At 39.5% G+C, this 12,458-nt stretch overlaps 1 protein-coding gene across 1 annotated transcript; it reads right to left on the bottom strand.

Moving 5' to 3' along the window:
* Positions 1-4,763: 4,763 nt before the first annotated feature.
* Positions 4,764-7,341, bottom strand: sox11 (SRY-box 11). Its single transcript, XM_015386786.1, has one exon. It carries the CDS (start codon positions 7,202-7,204, stop codon positions 6,119-6,121), a length of 1,086 nt encoding a protein of 361 aa, XP_015242272.1. The 5' UTR covers positions 7,205-7,341; the 3' UTR covers positions 4,764-6,118.
* Between the last annotated feature and the right edge of the window lie 5,117 nt (positions 7,342-12,458).

The following is a 12,458-nucleotide window of genomic DNA, read 5'->3' as shown; positions in this document are numbered from 1 at the left end:
ATTACTAACAACTCAGTTTTAGATTACACCACATAATGAAACTCAGAACTAAATAAAAAGTAGTATTTTTATTTAGTTGAAGCCCTTTAGTAAAAATTGTACTCCCCAGGAGTTAAATTATCAAACTAATCTACAATCTGAAGTAGAAGTAACAGAAAACCTGTTGATTCATACATTGGCTCATTTCTAGTCTTAGTGGAGACTCTTGAAATCCTTGTAACTCTTTCTCTTTTATATCATTAACACTTTTATACTATTAATATATTTCATATTAAGACAAATAACATCCATGCTGCATGCACAGTGTAAGATTTAAAAAGTAACATTTAATTGGCTTCATTTTGAGACATCAATCAAACCATCTTCTACTGCTTGTCCATCAGGGTCACAGAGCCCTGGTGCCCATTTCCAAAAGGCAGAGTACAATCTGGACAGATTACCAGTTTGTTGCAAGGCAACACACACATAGAATCATGTGTACACATCTAATGACAATTCAGTGACATCACTTAAGCTAATAATCATATTTTGGGGTGATGTGAGAAAGCCAGAATACCCACACATACACCTCTTTCCTACTGAAAATAGAAATCAGGGAAGTAAACAATGGAGAGCAACGTGTAAGGAAGCCAGGGCATAGTCAGTGTGCCTTTTTGTTGCATTTTCTGTTTTTTATTAAATGTGAATCACATGTTAGCTGGAGCCCAACCATTTTAAAAAATGTCTGCCTAATTACAAAATCCTTTTTTTTTTTATAAATCCAAGAAATAACACATCTGTGTACATTTATTCACAAACCCAACGGACAGTGGATGGTGGTAGGTACTTATTTATTAAAAAGATGAGTCAAAGACACATTCACACTTGGAATGTGAAGTAACTACTGCCCAGAACTTCCAAAGAAAACAAACAAAAATAACGTCTCTGCATATAATTAGGCCATAATTCCAAAAAACTATTTTTTCGCTCTATTATTTGTCTGAATCCCTCTCGACAGAGCTGATCCATGTTTATCGAATGTAAACAGAGTTGTTTTGGCTTATTAGATCAGAAGCGACTGGCGCTGTGTGTTGAAGTCCATACGTTGCGCTCAATGCTATCACATAATTTCTGTTCCAATAATTTATTATTATTATAGTTATTTTAATGCAATTTGCTTACAGAGAGGTAGACATACGTAAGTGGACTGTTCTCACTGCCAGTTCTCTGGTTTAAAGGGTTTTTTCGGGCAGTGGGAAAGCGGTAATAGACATGGAGAACATATAAACCTCCGTCTTAGAACTGAACCCAGGACCTCCTTGTTGCAACAAGCGCTACTGTGCTACCAGAGATCTTATTTGTTATCCAGGAAGTGTATCACTGGAAGTTTTCCACAAGCCTGAATCATCGTTGATGGGCAAACAGAGTGGAATCTCCTCTTTGACTGCAGGCAGGGTTTCCTGCACAATGAGGCTGCTGAGTTTTAGCTGTTTAGCACAGCACAGCTGCACTGTTTAAATGAAACAGTTAAACATGCCCTCCGCTGGGGAGTAAAAATTACACCAACTGAAAGAACTCGAAAATTTAACTCTGACTACTAGCATCCCTCAACATAGGTCAGAGTCAGGGTTAATCAATGAACTCCAAAGCTTTAACAATTTAGTATTATTTTATTTCAACCTGAATTTTCACTCCAGAAATCTGCAGTGCACTTTTCCTTCCACTAAACTTTCTAAAAGTATTTTTGGCTACATAACCCCATGGACTACCATGCACTAATCTCAGGCTGTAAAACAACATTTCTGTATGATAATTTTATGAGTCTGATTTAGAATTCTATAACAAAAGCTCTAATCATCTAGATTTAGCACAAGTAAAGTTTGTAATACAGCACTCAGGGGTTGAGTGTATCTATGATTCCAATATCTTGAGAAGCACCTGTAAATATAGTAAGGTAAGAGAGTTGATCAGAAGTGGGGAAAACACCTCACTGATCACAGCCAGAATTGATTACGTCAACGTTGCCCTCTCATCAATTAGCAAAATCTGTAAACAGGTTTAAATTTATGCAAGCTGTGTTGTTGTTGTTATGAAACCACAAGCATGGAGAGTATATGCCAGTATTCCCACAGCAATATTAGGCTGTCTCCCAGTGGGAGAGGAGGAACACATGTGGATCAGCGATGACACAACACAGGATCTTACTGCGCAGCAGCATAAGCTAAGCGGTGATGTAATGCATCCACGCTGACTGGATGAGAGGTAAAGGGCGGCGGAAAAAAAAGAAAAGAAAAAATGTGTGAAGAAATTACAAGAGGCTTTATTATTACTGGATTTAGCATCCTGTCTAAAACGAGGCCCGGTCACAGCAGGATTGTGCCTCCATAGTTATGCAGCTGGCTTCTCGTGTATAGATTTCTCGTCTAACATTTGATTGGAACATGCAAGCTTGTATGAATGATTTAAGAATTCAAGAGATTAGAAATGACAGTTTTTTTTCCTCATCCCATAGCTGGCGTTGCCGTACGGCCATCACCTTTCAAAAACAACCGTTCACTTCCACCCCTCTGACTGATCTGCATTTACATTTATTTATTTCAGGCGGAAATGGAGGCAAATTTCAACGGATCAGTAATTTCATTTCAATGTGTACCGGTGACATTAGCCTCGAGCCAATATTTCAGAGGAGCACAAAATCAATGCAGAGATCCAACTGGGAATAGTCCTGGAACCCATTAGCAATTTTGACCAATAGGTCAGCTAAAGTAATAGCTAGATAAATGTTTTATTACAGATTTGCAAACGGACTTAATGGGGAAGGCTACTACCTGAGCAGCCACGCATGGTGAATATTTATCACTGGAATCTGCGGCCGCTCTGAGCATAAACATCTCAGCAGCCGCCGTTTGAAGGTGGGTCTCTCTAAACCAGGAAGGGGGGGGACAGTGGGGGACCCGGTGGTGTTGCTCTCCAGACACAAACAGCCTCATGACACCGTGAAGACGGAAGCTCTGTTAACGATTGGCTGTGCTGCTAATTATGTTTTGCAGGACATTATAAATGTCTGGGATGTATCCTGTTAAAGGAACCTGCTGATCAGTTAGGATAATACTTGATATGAATCTTTCTTTCTTTTCTGGTTTATTCTGCCATTCCTTTTATTTAAATTGAGATATTTCTGTTTTTATAATCCTCTCTGGTGTTTGCCTTGATTTATTTAACAGGGATGAGTATTTAATGAGGAAATTCATTCATTACTTGAAATAAAATAATGATCAAGCAATTTTTTTTCTAATTAAACTGACTTTAGCAACCATTTCAATCAGAGCAATTTTTGACCTTTGCCTTACAAAATCAAATAAAACCAAATTCACATGAAGCATTGGAAAATGGATATCTTAAGTCTTTTTAATAACTTATTGTAAATGTGATTGTTTTATCATTAAATAAAAGAACCATCTTACTAATTTTATGTTTTAGGTCAAGTTATGAGTGAATTAATATAATTTCTTGCCAAAGAAGGTTCTATATGTAGGGACAGTGAAGGAAAAGGCTGATTTTTAGAATAATAAAAAACGATTTAAGCGATTAAAAAAAAAAATCCTTGAATGTTGAGTGTGGTTCTTTTAGAGAAATGTAAAAATGTTAATCAAGTAATTTTATTACCTTTATATTTTAAAGCAAAGCATAGAGCTGTTATTATTTTTAAAGCATGCAGGCATTAAAAGCAGCAGATTAGTGATTTCAGTTTCCCTGGAAATAAGAAAATCTCTTACATTTTACAGCAATAAAAAAAAAACCTTTTTTTTCCCTTAACTGTCAGTAATTCCCTCCCTTTACCCCTGAGCTGCATATGTCCTGTTAAGACAATTCCTCCTCCTATCTCCAATCTGCTCTGGGCTGAGTGCTTTAAGAGTGGAGGGCTGGTTTTCTGAATGAAAGCCAGACAGACTGAGAGCTCCCTCATGCTGAGAGCAGCAGCTCCTGTTTCCAGCTCTGTTTCCAAGGGGACCAACAACGGCAACCAATCAGAGCTCTAGCTACTTCCAAGCGGGCAATTCAAGTTCTTAAAGAGGCAGTCTGTTTTTTTTTTTCAGGAAAGGGAAAGAAAAGAGCAGAGAACAGAAAAGCAGCTCAACATTTCAGTTTAAAAAATTCTTAATTTCCTTTTTGTTGCATTTTCTGGTTTTTATTAAATGTGAATTCACATGTTAGCTGGAGCCCAGCCATTTTAAAAGATTTCTGCCTAATTACAAAACAGGCATCATTCTGTCGTCACATCCTTTTTTTTTATAAATCCAAATAATAACACATCTGTGTACATTTATTCACAAACCCAACGGACAGTGGATGGTGGTAGGTACTTATTTATTAAAAAGATGAGTCAAAGACAGATTCACACTTGGAATGTGAAGTAACTACTGCCCAGAACTTCCAATGAAAACAAACAAAAATAACGTCTCGGCATATAATTAGGCCATAATTCCAAAAAATTTGGAATCAAACAAACTTCATATGTAAGACCCACATAAAAATAAACAATATCTGCTTTTTTTAAGTGCAAGAAATAAAAAATACAGGTTTGTGGTTCATGTCAATAAAAAAAGAAGGCAGTCTTCAGTTTTTAAAATAAAGTTTCATTTCATGAAACAGGACTATGGAATGTTCTTTTTTTGCTTGCTTGTTAAAATAAAGCCAGGCCACCACTCAATCAGACTATATGCCCCTTTTTCTGTGGAACTCTTATCTTTCCTAATTTGCAAGTGTGAGATTTTTTATATATATATTTTTTTTAGTTTTTAAGATAATATGCCCTATTACGAGATCCAAATAACATTCAAATTAATATATGTGTTTTATTAGCATGCATCACACCACGAGGCCACATTACAGTTGCTTTGTATCAGTTCCAGCTGATTTTGTTTATTTCCCTGCCCGGAGAGGCTTCAGCATCATAACCCGAGATGATGTCGACAGTGCACGAGTCTGTTTTCCCATCACTTGCTACAATTGTTGATGGTCTGTATCTCAAGAGTATATATTGCACAAAAAAATGAGAAAAGGGGGGAAGAAAAAACAGTATGTGCCATAAAAAATACCAAAAAATCCAGTTTCACACCTGCGATCGGGACCCATCCACATATCACGAGTATGATATACATAAACTCCTAACTTTACTATATTACAGTACATATACAATCTTGAAACTAGTTCCAGCTCTGAGGTATGTGTTCCCCCATGATGCCATTGTATCGTCTACAAATACTCAACAAATCTGCTCTACAACTGTACAAAACCTAGTTTAAAATCACAAGGCATTTTTGATGCAAGTCTTCTGTTTAACTTAATCCTTAAAACCAGGACTCACCTTGCATGCGTAAAAACAAAAAAGGATAAAGGGAAGAAGTGCCTGAAACTCACTGAAAGCACAGTAAGAACATTCCCTTTTTTGAACTGTACAAAAATATGCCTGAAAATATCTTTTTCTTTTAAAAAGATGAGGTCTGTTATGTATCAAAATGTTTCCTCCGCACCTGCATACTCTGCAGAGGTTTTAGGCTGCTTGATTTTTTTTTTTCCAAACCAGGAGGTAAAAGAAATCAGTTACAAAAAAAACAAAAAAAAAACAAACAAAAGCAAACCTGAAAAAGAAAAAAAAAACGAAAAAATAAAAACATTTTTGCGGCATTTAGAAATTACACAAACCGTTGAAAAGTAGCATCCTGAACAATCTTCAGTTCACAGATTTGCTTTGAGACAGTCCTCAGTCCGAGTTCAGCTCCCTGCAGTTTGTTTTGTTTTTGTCTTGAAGAGGATAAGATGCATAGAAGTTCTTCCCTTCTCGGTCTGTTTAAGCTGAGCAGTAAATGCAGACCTATGAGGGGAAAAAAATCCAGAAAACCCTGTCATGCTGTCAGATAATAAAAAAGTCTGCAGACCTTGCCTTTTTTTCCCTCTTTTTTTTCTGCTACCAGCTTCAGAAGCATCTCAAACCTCACCTCGGATCACAGTCCTCCTCCCTCTGCAAGAAAACCCACAAGAGGCAGGACTTAGGACAATCTGACCAGGACACATATAATTTCATATCTTCCTTCTCTGTTATTACTAGAGGAACAGTTTCTGGGTTTTTTTTTTTTCTTCAGTATGTGAAGACCAAGTCGGAAAAGTTCGCCTCCAGCCAGTCCCCTGCGATCATCTCGCTCAGCTCTGGTGTGCAGTAGTCTGGGAATTCAAAGTGGGAGCCCAGGCTGCCCTCACTGAAAGAGTCCAGGTCCTTATCCACCAGAGACAGGGACAGGTTTCCTGAATTGGGGTTACCAAGCTCGGAGCCTGCGGCGCTCGGAGCGAAATTCAAACTAAAGTCAAACATCAGGTCGTCCGCGTCCTCTCCGGACGAGGAGCCGCTGCTGCTGGAGGAGGTGGAGACCGACCTGGAGGATGCTGGTGACGCGGAGGCAGCGTGCAGTGCGCCCTGCTTGGAAATACTCTTGATGTTGTAAAACAGTCTGTTGTGGCTCCTCACCTCTTCGTACATGCTCGCCCCCTCGGATTCCGCCGAGGAGCTCAGAGTCGGGCTCGCCGGGACTTTGGCGACGCCGTACGGCCTGAGGCGCTCCTCCTCCCCCGCTTTAAAACCCATCCGGTAGTCCTCTTCATACTCGTCGTCGTCGTCCTCATCGGTGAGCTCACTTTTCACAGTTTTTGCAACTTTTAGGCTGGGAAACACACAGTCCTCCGCGTAACCGTGAGAGGTTTTGGAGCCGCTTTTTGTCTTGATCTTGGGGCACTTCTTGCTGGGAGTCTTGGCGATCTTCCCGCACTTCTCCGGTGACGGCGCGGAGGGCTTGGAGCTGTCCAGCTTTGGTTTCTTCTTGGGTCGGTACTTGTAGTCGGGGTAGTCGGCCATGTGTTTGAGCCGCAGCCTCTCGGCCTCTCTGATGAACGGGATCTTCTCGCTGTCCTTCAGCATCTTCCACCTCTTGCCCAGGCGCTTGGAGATCTCCGCGTTGTGCATGTCCGGGGATTGCTCCATGATCTTCCTCCGCTCAATCTTTGACCACACCATGAAGGCGTTCATGGGTCTCTTGATGTGCCCGGTGGCCGTCTTGCACCAGTCCGGGTTGATCGCCACGGGGCTGCATGCCATAAACTCGCTCTCCTCCGAGTCGGTGGCCTCCCTGGACATGCTGCCATCCGTCTCGCTGTGGTCCGTGTGCTGCACCATTGTCCACAGTTCGGAGTCTCTTTGCAGTCTCTAACAGCTCCTCACCGCCGGGACGGCTCAGCTTTTCTCTGGGTTCATCCACGTCCTCTGCTTAACGTGTCTCAAGCTCTCTGCACTCTTTTTGCAGAGTTACAAACTGCCTTCTTAACTAGTTATCAGCTTTTTCATGTCCCCTGCGTCACAGCTCCGTCATCCAATCCCGCTCCTTCCACTCCGCCCAGTAGACTCCGAAGACTCCAGGACTCCGGTTAACCCTTTGCATTCCGGGCTCCGGAGTGGAGGTGGGGATTTGTGTTACAGTGTCTGGGGCAACACGCCGGGCGAGACAAGCATATTAAACACACAGTCAGCGCCGCGCGCTCCTCTGAGCAGCATTACGCACAGGAGCGCACAGAAGCATAACCTCTGTTTTCTAATCTTTTTACTTCCTTATTTTAAGTGTGATTTTAATGCAAACAAAGAATGTTTTCCACATGAACTGCAGAGACTTATTGACTTTTTGTGCATTTTTTCCTCTTCCCTCAGGTTGGATACTGAAGGTGGCGCTTGGACACTGTTGCAGGCGCCTGCTGCGTCGACGCGTCTGCTTGTCTGCTACCCAATGTTATATTTTTACAGCTGGAAACAGCTTCATATCACCGCTGTGGTTATCAGTAACTCACTAGATCCTCATGCTTTTTTTCTTTTTTTAAACAGCCGTTAATGAGTTTTCCCACCCAAAATTAAAAACAAACAAGCAACATGAGTGGAATGGAAAGATGCCAAACATTGAAGTCATGTTTTGTTGTCAAAAGTTAAAACGCAGGAATTAAAACTTTGATTTGTTTTTAAATCTAAAGTGATAAAAACAGACAAATCACGGATAATCTCTGGCACCCCATTTGAGGTTTACTTTCTTGACGTCACTGTGTAATTGTGCACATATCCACACTTTGATTTTTTTTTTCAAAGAAAAAGAATTAAGAAAGCTAAAAATAAAATGCTGCATTTATAGTTGTTTTGTTATGCAAATTATGTGGCACAAAAAAATTGGTTGAACAAGTGTTTGCTTTGTTAGTGTGGCCAAAATTGAAGCAATGCCACCAAACACCTGTCATCTCAAGGTAAATAAACACAGCGGGACCTCATTCCTATACAGAAATATATAAACAGATCATTTCAATCATGAATTCATATTGAAATAAAAGCACATATGATTAATGCTGCAGGGATGGCAAGTGGAAGTGTTAAATGTAGGCTATGAGGTTGTTGTTTTTGCAGCAATCCCTCCTCCTAAGCCGCTGCCATGTTGAAAGGGAAATAAATGAGTTAAATTTAATACATTTTTTATTTTCCTTTTATATCTCAGATAATATAAAATGTGAAACCACTTGCCGAGTCGAAAAAATGTGACATTTTTCTCACCTTATGACAGATTCTACAATTTTACTTAGCAAAAAAACATCTGCTTCACTCCATGACGTAAATGCCAATAATAACAGCAGGAGTGTTTTGACATTAAGTTCGCAATTCCACAGAAATATTTATTCTAAACTCTGTTTTTTTTTTCTTCCCCTACTTCCTCATGTTGTACATTTCCAATTTCATCCTTTCCCACCAACATTTTACATTTGTAAACAAACTATTTTTAAAATCTTTTACTTAATAAAACTCAGATTTATCGCATTGCATGACAGGGATTCTCCCATCATGAACCAAAATAACTGTGCGCATAACCCTGCTGCTGAAGGTTATTTACTCTCATTAAACACATTTTCCGTACAGCAGGCTGATTGAAATATATGAAATGACTTTAAGTTGTCAAAGCTTGTATGAAATCCACAGAACTACACAGCTTCATTTAAGTAATGACAGGAAAGTCAGGTACAAAAATGAGCAAAACCACAAAATGACAGCAAAGAAATCTCCAGTTCCTGCTTCTTTTTTATTTTTATTTGTTGCAACAACCTCTTTAAAGTGTTCAGTCTGAAAAAAAACCTCCTAAAGTAACAGTTAACAATGGTTGAAAACTTTGGTGCCTGTCCAAGAAAGTTAGAACATGTAAAATATGTTCCACTTATCCTTATATTGTTGCAGATTTTTGGTTCAACATTTCAATTTCTACAAATAATGCAAACAAAACAGATTGTATTTCCATTTATGGTACCAAGTTACAATAAGGCTCACATAAAGTTTAAATAAATTTTATTAAATGATGTGTAAACACATTTATATGTGTAAATTATGCATTATTGAAGGGAAGCAACAGAGAAAACTGACCAGCTTATTGCCAAATAGTGAGCCTAATTTCCTCAGCTATACATTTTATCGAGTGTTGCTTATATTCAACATTTCACACTAAGCTACTTCCTTGTAAGCACAATAAGCCTCTGTAAACATAACTTTTAGCATAATTAACATGTTCAATGCATAATACATTAGTTATAAAGTACTTACAGATCAATTTATAAAATAAATGTAAGCTATTGATCAGCCCTCTATAAGGGGAGCCTTTTTTAAAAGGGGTTCCACAGCATCACATTCTCCAAACATGTACTGATCATGAAGCCAGGTGGTGTCACATATATTCATTTTGTGTGTTTTTCTCTTGTTTGTTCCTATGTCTTCATTTGAATAAAGAAAATAGGTCAGCAGTGCGTTCCGCTTGCTGCCTGTTTACAGTGAGCTATCACCTGCACCGTCTCCTGCAATAATATCACTCATAAAACAGATCGCTTCATCTAAACGGCGGATTTGTGTAAACAAATTGAGGCCAGGGATAAATACCAAAATGAAAAGACAAACAAACTGTTGTAGTTTAATTTGTTCTTACAGTCTGAATGAATTCTCATAAAGAGCGTACAGCGGCGGCTCTCATTCAGATGGCAGCGTTTGCCTGGGCGGCTGCTTTCTGTGGCCATACTGGCAGGAGGAGATGGAAGAAACCCCACTGAGTCTGCTGTGTCAAGAGGCAGCATCAAGCTGGCGTCTCCTCCATCCCCTCCACACGCCTCCCCCGTGGCTCTGGGTGGGAGCCAGCAGTGCTATTGGAGGCTTGGGCGATAAGGCGTCCTGCTTTTTTTTCTCTCTGCTTCGTCCCCTAGAGGGCAATCACTTACCCTTTTGAAACCCTCCCCCCACCAAGCCACCGTATTCTCCCCCAGCTGGGGTTTAAAAAGTGTCTCACTGATACAGAGCCAGCCCAGAATGCACAGAGGCTGGAGAGCAGGGAGAGAAGAAGAAGAAGAAGAAAATGAAACATGGGGGTGAAGGAGACATGGCTCAGGAAAGTGAATCAGATTGAGACAGAGAACAGTGTTGGGGGGGTATATAAGGACATCCTTGCCACATAGAGGAAAACCTCTGACTCTTAGACACAGAGCTGAAATGCTTTATCATGAGCCCCCACCCCCATGCTGATTAAACCTTATCAGATACGTGTTAAAGCTGAGGTCTGTGGAGGTTTCTGCATGAAATATATGTTGTTTTTTTTTAGAAAATTTCTCATCCTGATGGATCTGTTCTCTTCCCGTTTTTGGGAGTATTTTCTGTCCAATACTGTTTGGCCTGTTTATGCTCCAAAGTAGTGGATGAGCATAACTGATCTGAGGTCATTTAGCTACTCATGTAATGGTTCAAATGGGAAGCAGTACAGCTTCTGTTGAGTTTATACAGCAGGGTTATGGGTTTTACCCAGCTCAGGCTAGGTTTCTTTATAGTTATTAATGGGAATAAAAGAGTTACCAATAAGTGGGAGTATAAAGAAAATACTATCTGGAGTAAAAGAAGTAATTTCAAGCTTATAGGGATCATATAAAAAAATGTAAACACTACACCATTATAATCCACACTACTACTATTTGTCCTCTGCTGCTGTCTCCCACCTGTTTGATACGTTGAGCTGTTTTTGAGTCTACTGTTGCTTTTCTACCAGAAAATAAATCAGTCAGCATTTTGTTTTCTGAGAAAATCATTTTATAATTTTTATGCTGACTTTGACAAGGGCGGTTGTAAAGCGGGGCCAGAAGGGGCCATTACCCCTGTAGAACAGGTCCTGGTCACTGTTATGGGCCCTGTACTGAAAACAAACACAGCAAAAAATAGAAAATTAATAGAATTAAGTTTATTTTCCCTCAATTTTAGCAGAGAAGTAACATAGTTTGGCAACAGAATATGATTATTTACTTTTAAAGTAAAAAATAAAACACTCCATTATCTTATTAAAGTGCATCATATCTAATTATTTTATTACGAAAGCAAAAATTATTTTGGCAGGTCATCTTAATGACGAGTTAAGGGGATTAAGTGCACTTATTTTATAAAACTTCTACTTATTAAGATCAGATTTTAATGATGATTTGCTCCAATAACATAACAGTTGGAGCAACAGATATGGTTTAACTCTAACATTTTCCTTGGAAATATTCTGGCTTTACAATTTACTTTACTATTATTTAGAAATGACATTCAGGTTTAAAGGAAAAGTCCAGTCAGGAAGGAATAACCAATGGATCATTATTTAAACCTAAAACTAGCACGTTCACGTTGATATAAAGAATTTAGCGTTAATCAGTAAAAAAGTAAAAATAATATTTTTCGTTGTGATCACTGCATCTGGGAGCGGCCATTTTTGCCCAAATATAGTAACACCCCTCCCTTCTGCCATCTTCCAGCAGTGACGTCACGGTGCGGTAAGCCTAGCGCCATTCTCCCCGCTTTCCAAGCTAAATCAATGGGAACTACTAGACACATCTGCAATCAACAACAATTATTGAAGATTTCCAGAGGACTTCACCATTGAAATTCACCAGAGCTATAGTGAAACTGACAATGCCCACGTGCATGGCAGCTGGATGTTGGAATACATCAGGTAAAAGTGAAGAAATAGAGTTATTCCACCTTTCTGATTCCTGATCCTCCACGGACGGGTTGGTCGTTGGATCGCCAACTTGAAGAGGGAGGATTTGCCATCGAACTTCTGGCCAGAGAAAAACATGTCAATGTCATCGTTACTCTCTGCTTCACATAGTGCATTGGTCATCACCATAATGGATAATTGCACATTGTGACAAACACCAGATATAGCAATGGGACTTGATCAACAGCCAATACCGCACCCTGACGTCACAAACCAGTAGGTGGCAGTAGTGTTCTTTGACAAACATGGATGCCTCCAGTAAAGCACAATCAAATAAAATTACTCTTTATTAAAAACACTGATTATTTATTGAAAAGTATGTAATAATTTCATACTTAAAGTACTTTCAGAAGTTTG

The sequence above is a fragment of the Cyprinodon variegatus genome, unplaced genomic scaffold (assembly GCF_000732505.1).
Source record: "Cyprinodon variegatus isolate N-32 unplaced genomic scaffold, C_variegatus-1.0 Scaffold377, whole genome shotgun sequence".
In the NCBI taxonomy this organism is placed as follows: Eukaryota; Metazoa; Chordata; class Actinopteri; order Cyprinodontiformes; family Cyprinodontidae; genus Cyprinodon; species Cyprinodon variegatus.
Note: the sequence above shows the minus strand (reverse complement) of the source record. Positions and strands in the feature narration are given on the sequence as shown.

Excerpts from the sequence above, each read along its gene's own strand:
- sox11 (XM_015386786.1), bottom strand. The coding sequence starts at position 7,204 with ATGGTGCAGCACACGGACCACAGCGAGACGGATGGCAGCATGTCCAGG.